A 24,727-nucleotide genomic window follows, 5' to 3' on the forward strand; every position below is an offset into this window, starting at 1 on the left:
TACACCTGTGATCCTAATTTTGAATCTCCTGTCAGGAGAGTTACTAGGAGATTTCTGTTTACCTTGTCTAGTTGCTTATTCTCCTGTCTTCCTATGCTCTTTGATTCCACCATAAGGAATTGTCAGAACTCTGTCCTTTATTGTGTTCCCTGCAGTTAGGTATTTGGTACTCCAACAGGACCCTGGCCATGAATGCAACCACACTGGATATCAGCATCTCAGAGTCCTTGGAGAACAAGACCCTTATTGTTACAACCATCCTGGTGAGTCCTGTGAATTCCACATCTTTCAACAATGCAAACATGACTCCCCACTTTCAGTGCATGAGCCTGAGCAATATAGTTCCTCCCATACATATACCTGGTTGGTGATTGCTTTCTGCTCTTAATGCCCATTTTTGTCACTTCTGATGCAGGAGAACCCATATGTGATGCGAAGAGCAAACTTTCAGGAGCACCAGGGCAATGAGCAGTATGAGGGTTTCTGTGTGGAGATGCTAAAGGAGCTTGCGGACATCCTCAAGTTCCAGTACCGCATCAAGCTGGTGGATGATGGCCTGTATGGGGCTCCAGAGTCCAATGGCTCCTGGACTGGCATGGTGGGAGAGCTTATGAACAGGGTACAGTACAGTGCCTCCCTGGCAGTTAGTTGTTGGCTGTAATGAGATTTTGGTTCTTCAGGTGTCAGAACTCTGAGTGACTTAATGTTGATGGTCACACAGAGAATTGGTGGCAGCGGTGGTTTTGGAAACTGGGCCTGCAAGATGTCACTTCTCCAGATGACTTGTTGAATGTTGCTTTCATGGTGGGTGGGAATGGGACACTATCATTCTAGCGTCCATCACTTAAGCAGGTAGAGGAGAAGAGTGCATTGTATTGGGAGGACGGTGTCTCCCTTATGGCTGATGTGAGACGATCAGTTCTGTTTCTTCCCTTTCAGAAAGCAGATCTGGCTGTGGCAGCTTTCACCATCACTGCGGAAAGGGAGAAAGTAATTGACTTCTCCAAACCTTTCATGACCTTGGGGATCAGCATCCTGTACCGCGTTCACATGGTATGTCCCTGCATGAGTTGCCATTGTGTTACTGTGTGTTACATGGCACCATTATCAGGTCAGTTTGCTGGACTTGGCAAAGTAAAGTGGGAAAATGGGAAAAAATTACAATGAAGAGATGCTGAATATCCATGATTAAAGTTATCCAGCTAACTTCAGCTGGGTAACTTTTAAACTTATATTTGAATATAGCCGGTTAGGTTTAAAAGTTATCTGGCTTCATGTGGCCAAATCACTTTTCTCTTAACCGGCTCGTTTCAAAAGATTAGAGCTGAGTAAGTAGTGATAGGCCTTTACAAAATTATTGTGGGTGGGGCTTTTGGCCCCAATTTGATCCCCCATTTCGTAGAAAAAAGTGGCCTGTCAAGCTAAACCCCCTTCGCATCTCCCACACCAGGAGTAGCCTAATAGAACAGTGAGCTTGAATCAGGGAGACCTGGGTTCAAATCCCACTGCCACTACTTGTGACATTGAGCAAGTCACTTTACCCTCTGTTGCCTCAGGTACAAACTTAGGCCTGGATTTATCAAAATGCACTAAATATGTGATAGGAAAAGGGGTGTTACCCAGGTAGAGAGTCCATCAAGCTAGGTTGAGAGAACATTGCACAAATCTCATCTTTGAGTGAGTTTCCTCACTCCAAAGGTCATCAAATTTTCACAAGAGAGCACTGTTCTGTTCGTATGTCTCACTTTTAATGTCAAAGTGGCCCCTAACCCCTATACTACCACCTAAACCTCACCTTGAGTGACTAGGTGGGCCTCCCATAGAGATATAAATACCTATCTAGTGTTAGGGCATTATGGCTAATCTCTCTCTCCCAGTAGTTAAGTTAGGAAGATAATTTTACCTCATCCCAGAACACCTTGTTTTTATCCAGCTAAATTTTAGCCATATAATGACTTATCCAGCTAAAATCTAGCCAGATAAGTGGCTTACTATTAAAAAGTTGCCACTTAGCCTGATAACTTATGAGTTTTCCAGCTAAATTCCTTGGAAGATTGACCCCAATCTATCCTCTTGTATTTCTGTCACTGCCTCTCTGTGTGTGACCTTGGCTGAGTCACTCTATCCTTCAGTGTCTCATTTCTAATCCCCGGCTACGCTGCTGACTCCCTGTTTGGGTCCTTGGTGAAGTCAGTTTATCCCCTTGTGCCTCAGTTCTAATCCCCGGCTATGCTGCTGACTCCATGTGTGTAATCTTGGCTGAGTCACTCTGTCCTCCAGTGCCTCAGTTCTAATCCCCAGTTCTGCTGCTGACTCCCTGTGTGTGACCTGCGGCTGAGTCACTCTATCCTCCAGTGCCTTAGTTCTAATCCCCGGCTCTGATGCTGACTCTGTGTATGTCTTTGGGGTAGTCCCTTTATCCCCCAGGCCTCACTTTGAATCCTGGCTCTCTGTGTGCCTCCATTGGGATCTTGTAGGCTGAGGTGTGTCATTGCTCTCTCTCCAGGGTCGGAAGCCTGGTTACTTCTCCTTTCTGGATCCCTTTTCTCCAGCGGTGTGGCTCTTCATGCTGCTGGCATACCTTGCTGTCAGCTGTGTCCTATTCCTGGCAGCCAGGTAAAGTTCTCTCTAGCCATCTCTGGCTTTGTCTTTCTGGCTGTATCTCTCTTTTTTTTTTTAGTCTTTCTTTCAGTGTCTCTCTCTTTGGGAGAGACATAAATTGAGGAGGGAAAGAGGAAAGGCAGCAACAGATAAAAAGAAAGCTGCTGGAGCAATTGGTTTGAAGGATCTTCCCTATCTTCTTTTTCTTCTCTTCTCTGCTCAGGATGAGCCCCTATGAATGGTACAACCCTCACCCTTGCCTGCGGGAGCGCCACCATGTCTTGGAGAATCAGTACACACTGGGCAACAGCCTCTGGTTTCCTGTGGGAGGGTTCATGCAGCAGGGCTCAGAGATCATGCCCCGGGCCCTCTCCACTCGCTGTGTCAGCGGAGTCTGGTATGTGCAATTCTTTCTTGACATATTCTTCTCTCTCCTTGAACTCTGCTTGATTCTGCTTTTTTGCCCGATAAGGTGGGCCTTCACACTGATCATCATCTCATCCTACACGGCAAACTTGGCAGCTTTTCTCACAGTCCAGAGGATGGAAGTCCCCATTGAATCTGCTGATGATCTGGCCGACCAGACAAATATTGAGTACGGCACGATCCACGGAGGATCCACCATGACCTTTTTCCAGGTAAGAGTTCCAGGAAGCGAGATCCATCTTTATAGATGGGAACTCCATGAGGGGACCTGCCATGATCACCTTCCAGGTGGGAGCTGTATATGGAAGTCCACCATGGACTTTCTAGGTGGGAACTCAGTGTGGGATATGGTGGTAGTGGGGGATATGGTGGTGGAGATCCACCATGAGCTACTTCCTGGTGTGAGTTCTCCCTATACACGTCAGTTCTGACATGTTGCCCTTGTGTTTCACACTCCTTGATTGAATTTCAGAGGTGGCTATGATGAGGTCCATATTCAGTCACTGTTTGGATAGCAAAGTCCAGCTAACTTTGGAGGCAGCCCCCCGGCTATCTTAAAGGACAGGTCGTTGGCCCGACCAGTTAAGGTATCTGGCTAACTCTGGCTAACATAGAAAAGCTAACTCAACTCCTCCCATTTACACCCCAGGAATGCCCCTAACTTAGCCAGCTAATTTATTAGCTGCCTAGAATTTAGCCATGTAGTAACTTTGGGTAATAGCAATTTGGAAACAGCCAGAAGGAATAAGGAGGCAGACTCTGGCTGTTTCTCTGTGCAACTCATCTTAAAGTTCAGGTAGCACAGAAATATCACCCATAGCAGGTTCTAGCATGGGCTGGCTTCCTACCTGCTCCCTGGGGCCTCTCTAATCCTTCAGGGCCCTGTCTTTTTATGCTAGGCTAAAGGGATCCTCCCTGGGCCCAGATCCCTTGCTGAGTTGGGACTTAAGCTGGACTGGGCCAGCTAGCTGTGGCTGGTCCCTTAAGATGATCTGAGGGAGTTTCCTGTAGACTCCCTCACAAGCCGGATAAGTACCCAAATTTTCAAGTAGCCGGATAACTTCTGAGTTATCAGGCTTAATGCTTTTGAATATGGACCTCGATATTTTGTATGCTTGCTTTCCAACTCCTTCCTTACGATGTACCCTCTCTGTTCCTTCCATTAGAACTCCCGGTACCAGACCTACCAGCGGATGTGGAACTACATGCATTCTAAACAGCCCAGTGTTTTTGTGAAGAGCACAGAGGAGGGCATTGCACGTGTCCTGAACTCCAAGTATGCCTTCCTCCTGGAGTCCACCATGAATGAGTATCATCGACGACTCAACTGCAATCTGACACAGATTGGGGGGGCTGCTGGACACCAAGGGATATGGAATCGGCATGCCACTGGGTGGGTAACGCACAGCATAGCCACTTGTGTGTGTGTGAGGGTTCCTGAGGTTGAGCCCTCACTATACTCCTTGCCAGATACCACAGGTCATTTTGGTAATCACAGTGTAGAGATATTTGTGTTGGAGAAATAGAAGGTTCCAGCATCAATGTTTCTCACAGGTCAAGCAGGATGGTAGTCCTCACATATGGGTGACATCACAGGATGGAGCCCAATCACGGAACACTTTTGTCAAAAGTTTCTAGAACTTTGACTGGCACCTACTGGGCATGCCCAGGATGGCACTAACCCTGCAACCAGCAGGGGTCCCCCTTCAGTCTTCTTTATTCCTCGCAGCAGTAGCCACGTGGCTTAAGGAGCTCCACAGAGATTCCTGACAGGAAATTTCCTCATGGAATTAATATTCAACTTTCTACCCCACAGGGGTCCCCCTCTTTCATTTTTACGTCTGCGGCGGTCCGGTAAATTTTTTTACCCGATTCCGGTCGAGTTTGGCCCTCACGGCCTACTGGCCATCGACCGCACCGCGGCTAAATATTTTCCCAGGCCATGGCGTCTGGGTTCCGTCAATGCCCTGGACTGCACCCACACAATGTCCATTATTGACCCTCACCAGGTATGTGTAATGTGTCTGGGTAGCGAGCATGATGTCCTTACTTGCACCAAATGTGCCCTCATGACACCTAAAGGTCGCAAGGCTAGAATGGAGAAAATGGAACTTCTCTTTCGGTCAAAAACCCCGACGCGTCCATAACATCGACGTCGTCTGAACCGACACTGTCTACGTCGCACCATCATCGGGCACCGGCCAGTGTCCGACCAGCATCGACGACTCCACGGCCATTGACACCCTCTGTTCCCCCTCATGAAAAGGACAGAGGTAAGCATCAAGAAAAGCATCGGCATCGACATCGCAGGTCTCAGACCGTCGACGCAGGCAAGGCCTTGATGTCGTTATCGTCTGAACCACCATCGAAGAAAGCCCGTCCAGAAAAGGCACTGTCCCTATCTTGTTCAGGGTCACCGAGGCAACCTTCACCGATAGGAGCCGTGATTCCACCTCCAACGGTGGTCCCTCCAGCTACGCCTCCGCCTCCTCCTCCTCCGGCATTGGGGCACCATGCTCCAGGTTTCTGGGAGGAACTGGATCAGATGATTCAGGAGGCCATCGACAGAGCGATGCAAGGCTTCAAGGTTCCATCGACGCCTGAACCGGTAACCGATCCCATTCCAGCAACATAGCACCGTTACTCAGGAGAATGGAAGTGCTGATCGCTGCTTTTCCTCCAATGGATCCGATGACTCCAATGGACCCAGTGCCGCCTTCTCCGATTCCTCTTTCATCGACAGAAGGAGAAACAACGTTCCTTCCGCCATCGGGAGTCCTTCCGATGCCTAGAACATCGGTTTCACCGATTGCATCTTTGTTTCCATCGGTGCCACTGACCTGTCCATCGATGCCCTCAGTGCCACCATCAGTGCCACCGGTGCCTTTCCCGGGACCTTCAGGTATACCAATTTTTCGTCCCTCCAATGATATTGGGGGTGCTGGTGATGATCCCTACCTGGACTGACAATTCATCCCAGGACACCGATGACTTGCCATCGCCACCCTCTCCTGCTGAAAGCAGGAAGCGTTCTCCGCCAGAGGACTTGTCCTTCATTAATTTTGTGAAGGAAATGGCTGAAGTGGGTCCATTTCAACTTCAGACAGAACAAGATGATAGACATCAGATTATGGAACTTCTTCAATTTTTAGATGCTCCTAAAGAACTAACATCTATTCCCATCCATGATGTCCTCCTGGATCTTCTGAAAAGAAATTGGGAACATCCTGGTTCTGGGGCACCAGTTAAACGGAAAGCTGACACTACATACCTAGTCCAGTCAACTCCAGGTTTCCAGAAGTCCCAACTGGACCACCATTCAGTGGTTGTTGAGTCAGCCCAAAAGAAAGCCTGAAGATCCAAGCCTATCCTCCAGGAAAGGAACAAAAATTCCTGAATACTATAGGTCGCCATATCTTTCAAGGGGCAATGCTTATATCCCGCATCGCCTCTTATCAACTTTATATGACCCAGTACAGCAGGGTCCTTTTTAAACAGATACAGGACATTGCTGAGTCCCTACCTCAACAGTCTCAAGACCAATTGCACACCCTAGCTCAAAAGGGTTTAGAAGCGGGCAAGCAATAGATAAGATCTGCCTATGACGTTTTTGACACCGCTTCCAGGGTTTCAGCAACAGCCATTTCTGCAAGGTGATGGGCCTGGCTAAAGTCGTCAGACCTACGACCTGAGGTCCAGGATAGACTATCTGATTTGCCTTGCACTGGAGATAATCTTTTTGGTGAGCAAATACAAAAGGCAGTGGCACAACTCAAGGATCACCATGAGACTCTTCACCAACTCTCCTTGATACCTTCTGAATACCCTGCTAAGCAAACATTCAGAAAGGAGCCCAAGAACTCCTTTTACCGCCAAAGGAAATCTTATTCTCCTCTGTCCAAAGGTCACGCTACCAAGCCTTACCAGAAAGGCCAGTCCAGGCAACCTCACAGGCAAAAGCCGCAAACAACTCCTCAACCAGGTCCAGCATCTGGTTTTTGACTTTTTTCTAGAGAGCAGCATTCAGACTCCACTAAGGCATGTACCAGTGGGAGGCTGATTGTGCCACTTCAGCCACATCTGGCACTCAGTCACCACAGACCAGTGGGTTCTCACCATAATAACTCAAGGTTATCATTTCAACTTTCTTGCCATTCCACTGGACTCCCCACCTCGGCTGATGTGGGGAAAATCAGACCATTCACCACTCCTGGAACAGGAGATTTCCCTACTCCTCCAGTCCAGAGCAATAGAACCAGTGCCCTACTCCCAGCAGGGCCTCGGATTCTACTCTCGGTATTTTCTAATCCCAAAAAAGTCAGGTGGCGTTCGCCCGATACTACATCTTCGAGTCTTAAACAAGTTCCTCCAAAGAGAAAAGTTCAAGATGGTGACCTTGGGTTCCCACCTCCCCCTTCTACAAAGGGGAGACTGGCTCTGCTCTCTAGACCTCCAGGACGCTTACACACATATCACAATAACTCCGTCTCATCGCAAATTTCTGCGATTCCTCGTAGGCCCAAAGCACTACCAGTATCGAGTGCTATCATTCGGCCTAGCCTCTGCTCCACGAGTCTTCACCAAGTGCCTCGTAGTAGTAGCAGCGTTCCTCAGAACTCAAGGTGTCCATGTCTACCCCTACCTCGACGATTGGTTGATCAGGGCTCCCACACAGCAAGCTGTTCTGGCATCCCTACGTCTCACCTTGCACACCCTGATCTCTCTAGGGTTTCTCATCAATTATCCAAAGTCCAGCTTGATCCCATCACAAACCCTGTTGTTCATAGGAGCAGACTTGGGCACCCTCAAGGCGAAGGCATTTCTTCCTCAAGAACGAGCTCTCATCATCTCCTCTCTCACCCATCAGCTGCAGTCTTGACAACACTCCACTGCATGTCACTGTCTAGTCCTGCTAGGACACATGGCATCCTCAGTACACGTCACGTCCATGACTCATCTCGCCATGATGATCCTACAGTGGACTCTAAGGTCACAATGGATTCAGTCATCTCAACCACTATCAGCTGTTGTCCACATAACCAACCCACTTCGTCTATCTCTAGCTTGGTGGAAGAATCAGGCCAATCTCCTCCAAGGTCTTCCTTTTCAAGCTCCAGATCCTCAAATAACCCTTACAACAGATGCCTCCAACATCGGTTGGGGAGCACACATTGCCAATTTACAAACTCAAGGGTCCTGGTCTCCAGAGGAAGCCAAACACCAGATCAATTTCCTGGAGCTACGAGAAATCAGATATGCTCTCATAGTATTTCAGGACCGCCTCTCCAATCAGGTCATTCTGATTCAAACGGACAACCAGGTGGCCATGTGGTACATCAACAAACAAGGAGGAACAGGCTCCCACCTCCTATGTCAGGAGGCTGCACAGATATGGGCGGAAGCCCTCTCCCACTCGATGTATCTCAGAGCCACCTACTTGCCGGGAGTGGACAATGTGTTGGCAGACAAGCTGAGTCGCACCTTTCGACCACACGAGTGGTCTCTCAACCCCACAGTAGCGGACTTGATATTCCAACGTTGGGGTTACCTTCACATAGACCTCTTTGCGTCACCTCAAAACTGCAAAGTAGAGAACTACTGCTCTCTCACTCGCAGCCAACACTTACAGCCAAGAGATGCGTTCTCCCTCTCATGGGACGCCGGTCTCCTATATGCATTCCCTCCACTTCCACTTCTCTCAAAGACTCTCATGAAGCTACATCAGGACATGAAGCATGATTCTGATAGCATCTCACTGGCCACATCAAGTGTGGTTTCCGATTCTTCAGGACCTCTCCATTCGCAGGCACATTCCCCTGGGGCAAGACCCGCTTCTGATCACGCAGAACAACGGGTGCCTACACCACCCCAATCTTCAGGCCTTGTCCCTGATAGCCTGGATGTTGAAAGGTTAATCCTGCAGCCTCTCAACCTTTCGGAGCCAGTTTCCTGTGTCCTGATTGCTTCACGGAAGCCTTCCATGAGAAAATCTTATCTTTACAAATGGAACAGGTTTAAATCATGGTGTTCTTCTCAGACCCTTGATCCCTTTACCTGTTCCACCACGAAGTTTCTAGACTATCTCTGGAATTTGTCAGAATCAGGCCTAAAAACTTCCTCCATCAGACTGCATGTCAGTGCGGTGGCCACCTTCCATAAAGGTGTCGGGGATGTTCCTATTTCAGTACAACCCCTTGTAACATGTTTTCTGAAGGGCTTGCTCCACCTCAAACCTCCACTGCTCCCTCCGGCCCCTTATTGGGACCTTAATCTGGTTTTGGGTCGGCTCATGAAACCACCATTCGAGCCTCTCCAATCCTGTGATCTTCGCTTTCTCACAAGTGATTTTTCTTCTGGCAATCATATCTGCTCGCAGTGTTAGTGAGTTACAGGCCCTAGTTACCTATCCGCCTTACACAAAACTTCTGCATGACCGGGCGTACTGCCCGGTCATGCACTCACCCGGTTCTTGCCTAAGGTAGTATTGGAGTTTCACATTAATCAATCCTTTATACTACCCACCTTCTTTCCCAGGCCCCATTCCAATCCAGGAGAGAAGGCTCTGCATACCATCGACTGCAAACGGGCTCTGGCATTCTACCTAGACCGTACAGCTGCCCACAGGCAAAGTACTCAATTGTTTGTTTCCATTGCTTCCTTCAGATTGGGTCAACCTGTGGATAAGCAGACTCTCTCCTCCTGGCTAGTGGACTGCATTTCTTTTTGCTATCAGCAAGCAGGCATTCCACTTCAGGACCGTGTTAAAGCACACTCGGTCAGGGCCATGGCAACTTCTGTAGCGCACCTTCGCTCAGTGCCGCTTCCTGATATTTGTAGGGCTGCTACCTGGAGTTCTCTCCACACCTTTACAGCCCATTATTGTCTAGACAAGGCTGGAAGACAAGATTCCATCTTTGGCCAATGTGTCTTGCGCAACCTTTTTGCAACTTGATGTACCAACACCCTTCCACCTGCCCGTTAGGGTTCAGGATGCCCTCTACCAAATTCCACCCCAGTTGTTGTGCCTATTGCACGTCTTTGGGTACATTTGGTGCATGTTCAGACATCCTCAGCTCGGTACTCACCCATATGTGAGGACTACCATCCTGCTTGACCTGTGAGAAAGCAAAATGTTGCTTACCTGTAACAGGTGTTCTCACAGGACAGCAGGATGTTAGTCCTCAAGAAACCCGCTTATTTTTCTTATTTTTATTTTTGGCACTTACTTTAGCTTTTAAACAAGACTGAAGGGGGACCCCTGCTGGATGCAGGGTTGGTGCCATGCTGGGTATGCCCAGTAGGGGCCAGTCAAAGTTCTAGAAACTTTGACAAAAGTGTTCCGTGATTGGGCTCCATCCTGTGATGTCACCCATATGTGAGGACTAACATCCTGCTGTCCTGTGAGAACACCTGTTACAGGTAAGCAACATTTTGCTATCTCTAGGGGTTTACTCAGGGAGATGGGCAGAGGCATCCCAAGGGAATCTGCAGCTTGAGGCGAGGAAAGAGATGGTCCCCCCCCCCCCCCCAAAGGCGTGACACAGGTCGAATCAGCGAGAGGGCAAATGGGGGTGGGGGTGAGGGTCTCCCTTGGAATCTAGCCTTTTTGGACAAAGGGGGGAAGGAGGCTTCAGATTTCCCAGCGGCGTGGCAGATAGAGTACTAGTGATCATATTTCTAGGAAGCTGTAATCCTGTCACACTCCCAGGAACCCTAGCATCTGCCTTCTATCCTCTCCCAGAATTTGCCCTCTAGGGTAAGTGGGAGATGAGTGAGTGGAGGAAGTCTGTGTGTGACACACGGGATGGTGCAAGGGTATTAAGCACCCTAGGTGAATCTTACAACTTTACACCTCACCCCCCTGTTGGCCGTCACCACACACAATTAAAAATTCTGCATTTATAATAACAGCATTTACATGAAAAAAGAACATTCAAGGTACAGTTTACTGAAGTAAAACTATCACTTATAACATGTTATATTATATTTACATGCACTGAAAACAGTGGCCTCTCAATGTTAATTTGCCTTGAATGTGATGCCCTCCCTTCTCTGCTGTCTCTCTCACCCTTTCCAGGCTCTCCTTTCCGTGATGAGATCACCCTGGCCATCCTACAGATGCAGGAGAACAATCGGCTGGAAGTACTGAAGCGCAAGTGGTGGGAAGGAGGGAAGTGTCCCAAAGAGGAAGACCATAGGGCAAAAGGTTAGGAAGAGTCCAGTCCCCCTCCCCAAGTTATAAACTCTCCTCTCCTGTGTATTCCCTTTGAAAGTGCATAAAAATATCCCAGGCATTCTTGTGTAGTACTAAAATCTAACAGCAGGTGGTGGTGTGAGACAACTTTTTGCCCTCACTGGCAGCACTCCTTGTTCTTCAGAACACAGTTTCTGGGGGCTACCAGATACATCTCTCCCAGAGAATGGGGGTTCTGCTGTCAGCACCACAGCACCAGAGGGGTCTTGTGACACCAGATCCAAGAACCAGGGCAACAGCTTTTGTTCTGCTCCACCATCTTTGTGGTGTTGTACGTTCATGCAGCTGTTCCCCAGCCAGAGTTTCCACCTGGTTCCATGTCATAAGGAACAGGCTAATCCTGTCACAACTTTACCTCTGTGTATGCAGGGACTTGTAGTTTTTCACTCAGCATACAATTAAGCTCTGGAATTTGTTGCAGAGGATGTGGTTAGTACAGTTAGTGTAGCTGGGTTTAAAAAAGGTTTAAATTCCTGGAGGAGAAGTCCATTCCTACTATTAATCAAGTTGACTTACGGAATAGCCACTGCTATTACTGGCACCAGTAGCATGGGATCTATTTAGTGTTTGGGTTTTTGCCAGGTACTTGTAGGCTGGATTGGCCACTGTTGGAAACAGGTTACTAGGCTTGATAGACCCTTGGTCTGACCCAGTATGGCATGTTCTTATGTTCTTCTGTCTCTGCATGCAATGTGGGAAAGCCAGGACTATAATAGATGCATCCAGTCTGTAGCCTACTTGCCGATTTGGATATGGACTACAAGCTATACACTTCTTTGTCCCTGTGGTAACAACTCTGAGTAATGCACTGGCAACAGTTGCTGCATGTTTGTGCAGTGTTAAGCAATGGATAATGGAGAATAGGCTTAGGCTGAGTGTTGGTAAGACAGAGATGATGGTTTCCTCGACACGGTTTACCTGGATCACATCGATCTGAGGAACAGGTGATTCCGGTTTCCCCTCATTTGCAAAATTTAGGACCCAACCTTTCACTTCAGTTACACACAAAGGCAGTTCCCTGTACATACCCAGATCAGTCCAGACTCCTGGGTTTATGCATCCCTGCCAGCAGATGGAGACAGAGAAAGTTTCACTGACACTGCTTCATAAACCCCAGTGCCACCTGCAGTTCCTCAGTATTTCTCTGTCTCCAGCAGATGGCACAGGGTGCTAAACCTGCAGTTTTGCCTTACTTTTTGACTTTTTCTTTTGAGCCTTTCTCCTGGGGGTCTCTTTTTTTAGGAATCCTTTGGGTACTCCCCATCCGGTTGAGGCGGACGAGCCAGGGGTTGTCACCCTTTGGTGAGCTCGTCTGTGCGCCTGTGGGGTGTAAATCTTGATGTCCAGATCCCTCCCCATCACGAGGCCACTCCGGCAGCTGCAGGCTCCATTGGGGTTTATCCCGCTTTCCCTCTGTCCCTGAGGCTTGCCTTAGGCTCATAGTCTCAGACGGTTGAGGTAAAGCTTTTATTGAAGAAAAAAAAAAAAAAGGCTCATTAAGCAGCAACACAGCACTGTGGTGCAGGTGACCTCCTACTCCCCCGGTGGAAGTAAGAGAGGCTGTTTTCCTTTGGGGGACCACTTTTTCTACTGTAGTTTTGTGTTTTTTCGGGGTCTCCGTGTAGTTTCCTCCCCCCCCTCTGTTATGACCCTCGGAGCCGCGTGTTGTGCGTACGGCTCGTCCCGTTCGCACCTTAATCGGGGCGGGCTTTGTGCAGGCTGTGCCGACGGAGGGGAGAGCTCCTCTAGGGGTCCTTCAGCCGTGAAACTGCGTAGGAGGTCGGCCAAGTTGGTGCAGCAGGCAGGTCGGGGCTCTGGTTGGGATCCTGCCTTTTGCCTGGACAGCGCGGGAGTGACAGCCATTTGGGATTTTTTGGGCCTGCTCCCACGCTATTGGGGGGAGTGGGGGAGGGTTCTCCCTTCTTGTCTCTAGCCCATTTGGATTTGGGAACTGATTGGGGGGGGTTGGAGGGGGGGGGGGGAACAACCTGTTGCTGCCGAGTCCTGCTGTGGGCCCCGGTGGGGCAGCAGCAGTGACATCTTTTTCCCCTGAATTAATTTTGTTACTCCATGATGCCTTTTTGGCCAGGCAACAGTGGCTGTGGGAGTCACTCAGGCCCAGCCTCGGCCCTCCCAACCTGTTGGAGGGACTGGCTTTAGTTCTGATCCGAGTTTCTCGGGCAGACTGCAGTTTTCTCCTGTTCAGAGATTTCTTGGTCCTCCGGGGGGGGGGGGGGGGGGAGGTCGCTTGGGCAGTGGCGATGTGGAGGAGTCCGATGACGCCCCCAGGGACGTCATCGGATGCCTGCGGCCCTGGTCAAGGGCCGCAGGTCTAATCAATCAGGCTCCGGGGAATTTTGGTCAGGGCGATGACCAGGGTTTTCTCGTTCCCGGAGTAGATGACCCCAAGGTGGTGTGCCTTTTCAATTGGGAAGAACTTGATGCTTTGCTCCCTTTGGCCTTTCAGGTTTTGGGGGTCAATATGCCCCAGGATGACTGGGATTTGGAGGGAGTGGACCCGGTCCTAGATGGGATGAGGGGTTCATCTTCCTTCCTGTACCACAAGGCAGTTAAGTGGATGGTTGAAGCTGAGTGGAGGTCTCTGGATGCGGGCCTAAAGGTTGCTCAAAGCACGGGGAGGCTTTATCCTCTTTTGGAGCAGGACGTGAAGCTTTTTCTCTCCCTAAGGTCGATGTGGCGGTCTTGGCAGTCACTAAGAGGACCACTATTCCCGTAACAGGTTCCACAGCGTTAAAGGACGTGCAGGATTGTAAATTGGAGGTGCACCTCAAGTGCATATTTGAAGTCTTAGCCTTGAGTTTGAGAGCGGCGATTTGTACCAGCTTCAGGCAACATGCATGCCTTTGCTGGGTTCAGGAGTTTCAGGAGTCCATGCCGAGGTCTGGTGAGGTCTCTGACAGGGCCGAGCAGATTGAGGCCGCAGTGGCTTATGGAGCAGATGCTCTGTATGATTTGGTCTGTACTTCCTCTTGTGTGATGGTTTCGGTGGTGGCCAGGAGATTGCTCTGGTTGCGAAACTGGGCGGCAGATGTATTCTCCAAGGTTCAGTTAGGTTCGCTGCCTTTCAAGGGGCGGCTTTTGTTTGGAGAGGATCTCAAGCATCTGATTCAGTCTCTTGGAGATAATAAGGCTCCCTGCCTGCCTGAGGATAAGCCTAAAGCCAAGCGCTTTTTCCAGGTGCAGTCTCGTTTTTGTTCCGATAGACAATCTCAGCCCTTGAGGGCTGCTCCAGGAGCTCAGAGACCATTTTCTTCTCGGGGTCAGTCCTGGAGGCAGTCCTTTCGGGGGCCCCGGAGACCATTTCGTAGAGCCACTGGAGGTGCTATGGCCGGTGGTAAGCCTTTGCAATGAGGCGAGGCCGGTCCACTCCGTCATTCCTTTTATCACGTCTAGTGGGCCAGGATTACACAGGACCAGTGGGTTCTCAGTGTAATAGGAAATGGCTTCGCTTTAGAATTTGCTTGTCCCGTTCGCAATCTGTTCCTTATTTCCCCTTGGATGCGGTAATCCCAGTTTCCTCGACGGAGCTTCGTATGGGTTGCTACTCCATTTATTTCATTGTCCCCAAGAAGGAGGCCACGTTTCGTCCCATACTCGATTTGAAGAGAGTGAACGCAGTTCTCAAGGTGCCGCGCTTCCAGATGGAAATCTTGCGGTCCGTGATAGCAGCGGTTTGCAAGAGGGAATTTCTGGCTTTGTTGGATCTCACAGAGGCCTATCTGCACATTCCCATCCATCCGGACTTGCAGTGCTTTCTTCTCCTCATGATCCTGGGACAGCATTTTCAGTTCTGGGCCCTTCCATTTGGGCTGGCCACAGCCCCACGCACCTTCACCAAGGTGATGGTGGTGGTGGCGGTGGCGCTTCGGAAGGAAGGGATTCTAGTCCACCCATATCTGAACGACTGGCTTATCAGGGTAAAGTCTGAGTTGCTCTGCCAACAGTTGGTTTGCAAAGTACTCGAGGTTCTTCAGTCTCTCAGCTGGGTAGTAAACCTGACAAAGAGTCACTTGATGCCGACTCAGTCCTTGGCGAATCTGGGTGCTTGGTTCGACACTCGAATGGAAGAGTATATCTGTCGGAGGAGAGAGTTCTCAAGTTGCAGAGTCTTGTCCGCCGGCTGTTGCGGTTGCGAGTCCCCAAGGTGTGGGATTATTTGCTAGTTCTAGGCTTGATGACTTCAACGCTGGAGTTGGTTCCGTAGGCATTCTTCCATATGAGGCTGTTGCAAAGGTCGCTTTTGAATCGTTGGGGGCCAGTCTCAAAGGAATTTCATCCGAAGCCACCAAGCAAGATTCTCCCTGGCTAAACCCTCAAGAGGCAATGGCAGACTCACAGTCTTGTGCGAGGGATGGACCTCAAAGTCCTGAACTGGAAGATAGTTACCACCGATGCCAGTCTTTCTGACTGGGGGGCAGTTTGCCAACACCATTCCGTCCAGGGGTCCTGGTCTGCGAGAGAGTTAACTTGGTCTATCAACAGTCTGGAGACCAGGGCAGTTCGTCTAGCTTTGAGAGAGCTCTTGCCATTGGTGGAAGGTCGGTCAGTACGGATTCTGTCAGACATTGCGACTACTGTGGCATATATCAATCGGCAGGGTGGGACCAAGAGTCAGGCGGTAGCTCAGGAAGCTCAGAAGTTAATTCTTTGTGCAGAGTGGCACCTGGAGCACATAGCTGTGTTCCACCTAGCTGCGGTCGACAATGTTCAAGCGGATTTCTTGAGTCAAATTCAGCTGGACCCTGGTGAGTGGGAATTGTTGGAGGCCGTGATGCAGCTCATTCACGATTGATGGGGTCCGCCTCATGTGGATTTAATGGCGACTTGCCAGAATGCCAAAGCGTTCTGATTTTTCAGTCGGTGGCGTCAACATGGAGCCGAAGGCGTCAATGCTCTGGTTCTTCCTTGGCTGCAAGGAGTTTTGCTTTATGTTTCCTCCCTGGCCATGGGCAGGCAAAGTGCTAGGTCGCATCGAAAAACATCGTGGGGAGGTAGTCCTGGTAGCTCTGGAGTGGCCATGACGTCCTTGGTTTGCAGATCTGATCAACTTAGCAGTGGAAGGGCCGATTTGCTTCAATCATCTAGTGGACCTGCTTCGTCAGGGCCCCATATTTTCAGACCTGTCTAATTGCATGGCTTTTGAGAGGTGCCAGTTAAGACGCAGAGGTTATCTGGAAGTGATCATAACTACCTTACTTCAAGCCAGACAGAAATCCACTAGTATGTCTTACATTCGCATTTGGAAAGTGTTTGAGTCTTGGTGTTCAGCTAACAGTGTGCGAGCTCTCAGGTCTTCCATTCTGGACATTTTGTCTTTTCTGCAAGAAGGTTTCGCTAAAGGCTTATCTCCTAACTCGCTTAAAGTTCAGGTGGTGGCTTTAGGTTGCCTCTGCGGCAAGATTGATGGTTCCGCTATTTCAGCTCATCCGGATGTTGTTCCTTAGAGGCACCAAGAACTTGTATCTGCCGGTTGGAAATGTATGTCCTTCCTGGAATCTTAATCTGGGTCTCCAAGGTCTGTGTAAGGCTCGTTTTGAACCTCTTCGGAGTGTGACACTGAAGGACTTGGCTCTCAAAGTGTTTTTTCTAGTGGCTATATGTTTGGCTAGAAGGATTTCTGAGTTGCAGGCTCTGTCCTGTTGGGACCCCTTCCTTCAGATTTCTAATTCTGGGGTTTCGTTGTGGACGGTTCTTTCCTTTCTGCCGAAAGTGGTTTCCGCTTTCCATGTGAACCAGACGGTCGAGCTTCCAGCCTTTCCTACGGTAGATGTTTCCGATCCTTAGGGGAAAGAGCTCAGGCGGTTGGATGTTCGGCGGGCTCTATTACGCTATCTCGAGGTGATGGATGAATTCAGAAGGTCTGACCACCTTTTGTTTTGTGGCGTGGTGTGAAGCAAGGTTTCAAAGCATATAAAGCTATTATCGCATGATGGTTGAAGGAGGCGATTGGTTCCACTTACATTACGGTGGGTCGTGCAATTCCTGAAAGCATGTGGCTGCATTCTACACGTTCACAGGCAGCCTCCTGAGCCAAGGCACAACTGGTGTCTCCCCAGGAGATTTGCAGAGCAGCGACTTGGAAGTCGCTACATACCTTTGCGAGGCACTATCGCTTGGATATGGGAGATTTGGGCTCCCCTTCCTTTGGTGAGAGTGTTCTGAGAGCCACCAGGTCCCACCCTATGAGGGGGCTTTGGTACATCCCAAGAGTCTGGACTGATCTGGGTACGCACAGGGAAAGGAAAATTGGTTCTTACCTGCTAATTTTTGTTCCTGTAGTACCATGGATCAGCCCTGAACCCTCCCGGTTTGGGAGATTTGGAGAGTCATCTGCTCAGCTGTAGTATTGTTGGTCTGTATGCAGTATGTGTTGTCACAGTTTATTGAGTCTAAATCATTAGTTATGTTGTTTTTTACAGTTGAATTTTCTTCTTTCGGCTTGGGTACTGATCAATACTAAGGAACTGCAGGTTTCACTGAGTTTATGAAGCAGTGTCAGTGAAACTTTCTCTGTCACCATCCACTGGCAGGGATGCATAAACCCAGGAGTCTGGACTGATCTGTGGTACTACAGAAACGAAAATTAGCAGGTAAGAACCAATTTTCCTTTACTGAAAGTGCTTTTTCACTTATTGCTGATGACTTCTGCACGGTCTTGCAGGCACTGGTACCGTCAAGTTCGAATTGTTGGTTTTAGCCATCCATAGTGCCGAAAAGCCTGCAGGCTGTACAGGATGCAGCTCCTAGACTCCTCGCAGGAGCTTGCCTGTTTAATCACATCCCCCTCCCCCCCCCTCCCTGATCTGCGCTCACTCCACTGGTTGCCCGTGTACTGGAGGATCAGGTTCATTACACATTGAGGCATGATAGTTCAGAGTGTGCGAGTTCTCTGCTAAGAATTGAGAAGCCTTCTAGAGTTTTAAGATCAGCTAGGCAAAATATTCTTGAGGTGCTTACTGTTTGTCAGGCCAGGCTAGATGAGACTTGGGAGAGAACATATTTTGTGGCGGGGTCCTCAATTCTAGAATGCACTACCGGATGGAGTTAGGGAAGTTGAGTGTTTGCCAGCATACAGAGAGCAGGCAGAAGCCTTCTTTTTTTAAGCAGGCTTATGGTGCAGTAAAATAGGACTGTGTTAATTGCCAGCTTGGATGTGTAAAAGATCCATTATACTTTTTATTATCACACTATGTCATGTCTGAAGGCCACAAACCAAATCTGGTTTTAGTGTGTCTCGTGTCTATTGATGATATTTTCATTGATACTGTGTTTTTATAATGTCTGTAGTGTTGTAACTCACCAAGAACATTGGATTGTACAGGATATACCTTTTTGTAAGTAAAATAAATATGGAGCCAGGTGGCAACCTTATCCCTAGCAAGGTTGGCACTCTCATCCCGATAGAACATTAATCCGTCATGCACCTCGGTGGCCTTCTACCTCCTTAATGTTTCTCTCTCTGCCACCTTTTCAAATTTCTTTCCATCTTTCTCCCTGTCCCTTGCCTTTCCCCACCCCTTTTCCCCTCGCTGTGTCTCTCTCTGCCTGCTGCTCCCTGCAGGTCTCGGGATGGAGAATATTGGGGGTATTTTTGTGGTGTTGATCTGTGGCCTGATCATCGCTGTGTTTGTCGCTATCATGGAGTTTGTCTGGTCCACGCGGCGTTCAGCAGAGACAGAGGAGGTAAATGCTATGGTGGGGAGCGGGCAGTGGGGATGGGGTATTGGTGCATCAGTTAGAAGGAAAGGGCAGAGGATGGATGTGACTAGGGGAGTCTCCCCCTCCCCCTGTCAATAGTGAGAGCAGTAATAGGGTCCCTCGGTTTCTTACTCTGGTTTCTCAGTAGTAGGGGTGTATCCTGAGTTTACAATAAAGGGGTCAGCTTGGTTTTCCAGTAATTGGGGGCCTCCTGGTTTGACAGGAGATTCATTTGCTTTCCTCACAACTGTGGAACTTCTGAAGGATTCCCTGGAATCTCATGAATGGGAATCCCTTGAGGTCCTGGTTTTCCAGTTGTGGAGGAAACCCCAGGTTCCCAGTCCTGTGGGGAGGCGCTCCATGGTTCCATCCTCTCTGTCTCTCGGTGGCAGACAGAAGGCAGTACTGGGGGTTATGTAAGGAGCAGCGACCACTATCATTTCTCATAGCAGTCCCTCCCTTTCCTTCTCTTCCAGGTTTCTGTCTGCCAAGAGATGCTGAGTGAGCTTCAGAATGCTGTCTCCTGCCGGAAACCTTCACGCTGGCGACGCCGGAGGCGGCATGGCCGGGCCATGCTGGCTCTTACCAAACCTCTGCGCTCTGTCCGCGAGATGCGGCTCAGCAATGGCAAGCTCTACTCTGGGGCCCCTTCCTCGGATCCAGGCCCTGGACCTCAGCGGCTTCTGGATGATCCGGGCCCACCACGCAGCTGCACCCACATCCGCATATGCCAAGAGTGTCGGAGAATACAGACCCTGCGGGCCTCCCACATGCCCAGGATCCCTGTCCCGCCCGAGGAAGCCACACCCAGGAGGCAGCCAACGAACATGAGCGAGCAGGAGTGATGTCACAGACTCCCTCCGCGTGATGTCACAAAGGAGTTTTGCTTTTTGTTTGGAAGAAGCAATTGGCTGGAACTACTGGTTAAAAGTAAAAAAACAAACACATATAAATATATATAAAAATGGCCTTCGCCCTGGCGGAGGTGCCTTGATCTATTTTTGGGGTTTTATTTTCACGTAGTGTGCGCCGTGCGCACGATGGGACTCCATGCCTCAGAGAAGCCGCCGTGTTTTTCCTTTTCCGGTTCTATTTTTATTTGATTTTTTTGGTTGGGGAGGGGTGGGGGATGTTGGCAGGAAAGAGAGAGAAGAAAAGAAATGAGAAAGAGGACGTGGAAAAGAAGAATGGAGAAGCCTGGCCTGCTGTCAGTGCGTTCTTTGCTTGCCGCTGGCACAAACTCAGGGGGAGGGGGTAGTTTTCCCCCAAACTGTCTTCAGGCCAGGGTAAGGGAGAGAAGGGGATGGAGGAAGTTTTGAATTGGTCGGAGTACTGTTCTCAGGCAAAGTGAAAAGGCGAAAGCTGGGCACTTGAGAAACATCCGAAAGTGAAAACAGCGGAGGCCCAGGAACAGTGGCATCCAGTCCAAGGACTGAACCCCCTCCAGCAACGCTGCTCCGTGCAGGGGTTTTTGCTTTTCTTTTTAATTCTTTATTTTGTTTGGTTTTTGCAAAGTTTCTAGTGCCAAAAGAAAGCGTGGTAATAGTGGTACACGTGTACGCAGTGCCAGACTGGGAGAGCTGAAATAAAAACTCAGACTGTTTCATTCTTTTAGCTGCATCCTTCCCTTGCTCCTTCCCTGTCTTGCCATGTTTTCTCTTCTGGGAGGGGGCGCGGGGATCATGGGAGGTTGGGGGGGGGGGGGGTGGCGAGTAGCTGTGTTCTGTGCTCTGGGCACAGGACAAAAAGTGATGCTTTTCACTTACAATTGAGGATAGAGAGATATTAGAAAGAGCCTTGTCAAGGGTTGGAAGGAGATACCTGAAGGGGAAGTGGTGGAATCGCTGACACTGGACGGATTTCCAAGTTTGTTTGATTCTGCTGTTTCCTTCTGCTTCTTTTAGCTTTTGGTTCAATTGGAACCAGTCCCATAATGCCAGGTGCTTCCAGTCATAACGTCTCATCTCCTACATATTTATAACTCTCTTCCCTTTCCCATCCTGCCATTGCAGAGATAGCCCCCAGTCCAGGGCTGCAGGTTTTGCTTTCCAATACCTGGTACACATACACCCTAAGACTTTCCTGTACGTGTCGCCATTGTGCAATAGGTGGGGAGGAGGCTATGAACACTACCTCTGTGGCATCCCCAACCCTGGCCTACCTGAAAATCAGGAGACTGAAGGAAAAATCCTAGCCAGAGGGATGGGTAGATGAGCTCTTGGAGTCACTTCCAAATTCTGTTCTTCCATAGAAGTCCAACCCTAGCCTCCTGTGATACTCTAGCCAAGATGAAACTTTAGATGCTTATCATGGAGGGGCAGGGGCAGGTGCCAGAATGCCTTTCTGGAACCGGTGACTTGTTAACTTCAGAACACTCTTACACTGCCAGTAAAATAGAAGAAAAGGAGACATCTAAGTTCTGTTGTTCAGGTGAGGTCATGCAACTCTCTTAGCAGGAACTGGACATCCTCTGAGGACAACTCTCTCTGCCGGTAATGACAGAAGCCCTGCTAAGGAGGAACACGGGCTCCTCTTCAGGCACCATGTTGGAAGCAGCGCAATGAGTAACATAGCCGAGGATGGCAGAAGAAGACCAATTGGCCAACCCAGTCTATCCACAGGACAAGCAGGATGGTAGTCCTCACATATGGGTGACATCATAGGATGGAGCCCAATCACTGAACACTTCTGTCAAAGTTTCCAGAACTTTGACTGGCCCCTACTGGGCATGCCCAGCATGGCACTAACCCTGCAGCCAGCAGGGGTCCCTCTTCAGTCTTCTTTTTTCCGCACAGCAGTAGCCTCGCGGTTAAGGAGCTCTGCAGAGATTCCTGACAGGAATTTTCCTCACGGAATTACTAAAATTTAATTTACCCCACAGGGGTCCCTCCTTCAACTTTTTTCAAGCCGTGGTACTCCGGTAAGTTTTTTACCCGTTTTCCATCAATTACCGTCGAGTTTGGCCCTCGCGGCCTACTGGCCGTCGACCATACCGCGGCTCAATTTTTTCATGGCCATGCCGTCGGGGTTCCGCCGGTGCCCGGACTGTAATCGCACCATGTCCATCACAGACCCTCACAAAGTCTGTGTAATGTGTCTCGGAAGTGATCACGATGTCCTAACCTGTACCAAATGTGCCCTTATGACACCAAAAGGTCGCAAGGCTAGAATGGAGAAGATGGAGCTTCTCTTCCGTGCTCAAACCCCGACGCTGTCCATTGCATCGACGTCGTCAGAACCGGCACCGTCAACTTTGCGCCAGCATCGACCTCCGGCCGGTGACCGTCCAGCATTGATGACTTCTCGGCCTTTGTAACCCTCTACTCCCCCTCAGGACCGAGGGGATCGTAGAGAAAAACATTGCCACTGGCATCGAAAGTCTCGGACCATCGAGGGAGCGAAATCATCGACCTCGCCATCGTCTGAGCCACAGTCGAAGAAACCCTGTCCAGAAAAGGCACCGACCTTTTTGGCGACCGGGTCACCGAGGCAACCCTCACCCGACAGGGTATAGGGAGCAGCGACTCCGCCTTTAACAGTGGTCCCTCCGGCTATGTCTCTGCCTCCTTCTTCTGTTCTGGAGCCGGGGCTGCTTGCTCCAGGTCTCCGAGAAGAACTGGACCGGATAGTTCAGGAAGCCATCAACAAGGTGATGCATCGACTCCAGGTTCCTCCGGCACCAACACCGGTACCGATTGTGGAACTGACCACTGACCCAATTCCAGCAGCGTTGGCACCACTGCTGTCGAGGATGGAAGCGCTTATGGCCACTTTTCCACCGATGGACCCCGGGGTCACCGATGGCTCCGGTGCCCTCCCCACTTTTGTTGTCATTGGGAGGAGAAACACCGTTCCGCATCCCTCCTTCGGGAATTCTGCTGATGCCTCAGCCGTCGATGCTGATACGTCCGTCAGTACCACCGATCCACCCATTGGTGCCAACGCTTCCATCGGCACCATCGAGCCATCCATCGATGCCCTTGATGCCTGCACCGGTGCCTTCAATGCCTTCATCAGTGCCTCCAGTTATTCCTTCGAGTTCTTCGGAGCCTCGACCAGGTCCTTCAGGGATCCCACTGCCCCATCCTCCTCTAGTCCCTAGAGGAGCAGGTGCTGATCCCTACGACACCTGGACTGATGATTCTTCACCAGACACTGATGATTTGCCTTCACTACCTTCTCCTCCAGAGGACCTTTCCTTCATAAATTTTGTGAAGGAGATGTCTGAATTGGTACCCTTCCATTTGCAGACTGAACAAGATGACATGCATCAAATGATGGAGCTGTTACAATTCCTGGATGCCCCCAAGGAAATAACCCCCATCCCTATCCACCAGGTTCTTCGAGATCTCCTCAAAAAGGACTGGGAACATCCTGGCTCTGTGGCTCCAGTCCAGAGGAAAGCTGACACCACCTATCTCATTCAGTCAACTCCAGGTTTTTGCAAACCTCAATTGGATCAACAATCTGGTTGTCGAATCTGCCCAGAAAAAAGCAAGGAGAGCAAAATCTCACACTTCTTTCCCCCAGGCAAGGAACAGAAATTTCTAGATGCCATTGGTCGCCGTGTCTTCCAGGGATCAATGCTCATCTCCAGAATTGCCTCTTATCAGCTCTATATGACCCAATATAATAGGGTCTTATTTAAGCAGATACAAGACTTAACAGACTCCCTGCCTCAGCAATTTCAAGAGCAACTCCAAACCCTAGTCAACAATGATCATGAGATACGATCATCTTATGATATCTTTGACACTGCAACCAGGGTATCTGCAACTGCTATCTCGGCAAGACGATGAACCTGGCTCAAGTCTTCCGACCTTCGCCCTGAAGTTCAGAACAGATTGTCCGACCTCCCCTGTGTAGGAGACAATCTGGCGAGCAGATTCAATGGACGGTGGCAGAACTAAAGGACCATCATGAGACCCTGAGACAGCTCTCTCTTATGCCTTCCGAATACTCTTCAAAACAGCCTTTTAGGAAAGACTCTAAGAAGTCATTTTTCTGCCCAAAGAAGTCCTACCCACCACCAATTAGAACCCGTTCTTGAAGAATCTAAATATGTACACCCTGGAGGAAAGGAGGAGCAGAGGTGATATGATACAGACTTTCAGATACTTGAAAGGTTTTAATGATCCAAAGACAACGACAAACCTTTTCCGTCAGAAAAAAATCAACAGAACCAGGGGTCACGATTTGAAGCTCCAGGGAGGAAGACTCAGAACCAATGTCAGGAAGTATTTCTTCATGGACAGGGTGGTGGATGCCTGGAATGCCCTTCCGGAAGAAGTAGTGAAGACCAGAACTGTGAAGGACTTCAAAGGGGCGTGGGATAAACACTGTGGATCCATAAAGTCTAGAGGACGTGAATGAAGGGTGGGTGGCTCACGGGAATGACGGCTACTACCTGGAGATAATACCCTTATTCAATAAACATACACACGGTTAATGCGACTCCAACATTGCTCTAAGCTTCAACGGCAAGAGGAAATGTGGAAAAAAGGATTTGCCTTCACAAAAAAGCGGGGAGTAGCTTGCTTGTTACAGCGGTTACTACCCCAAACCAAATAAGCCTGATACTTCACTTTCAATGCATATCCAGCATAGCTCTCTGCTTCAACGGCAGGGGAGAAAGACTGATACTTCACGCATATCCAGCATAGCTCTCTGCTTCAAGGGCAGGGGAGAAAGTCTGATACTTCACTTTCAATGCATATCCAGCATAAC

The 24,727-nt window shown here is 49.5% G+C and overlaps 1 protein-coding gene across 1 annotated transcript in view; it reads left to right on the forward strand.

The window, feature by feature from the left end:
- GRIK5 (glutamate ionotropic receptor kainate type subunit 5) overlaps positions 1–20,573 on the forward strand; it is a 248,979-nt gene extending 228,406 nt beyond the window's left edge. The window contains 11 exon segments of the mRNA XM_029577154.1: positions 156–263; positions 416–619; positions 940–1,053; positions 2,507–2,616; positions 2,825–2,998; positions 3,074–3,239; positions 4,194–4,373; positions 4,375–4,420; positions 11,105–11,233; positions 18,864–18,985; positions 19,477–20,573. Of these exon segments, the coding sequence (XP_029433014.1) occupies positions 156–263; positions 416–619; positions 940–1,053; positions 2,507–2,616; positions 2,825–2,998; positions 3,074–3,239; positions 4,194–4,373; positions 4,375–4,420; positions 11,105–11,233; positions 18,864–18,985; positions 19,477–19,845 (1,722 nt within the window). The 3' untranslated portion in view covers positions 19,846–20,573.
- Positions 20,574–24,727: the final 4,154 nt, after the last annotated feature.

Source organism: Rhinatrema bivittatum, chromosome 14, assembly GCF_901001135.1.
Source record: "Rhinatrema bivittatum chromosome 14, aRhiBiv1.1, whole genome shotgun sequence".
NCBI classification, from domain to species: Eukaryota; Metazoa; Chordata; class Amphibia; order Gymnophiona; family Rhinatrematidae; genus Rhinatrema; species Rhinatrema bivittatum.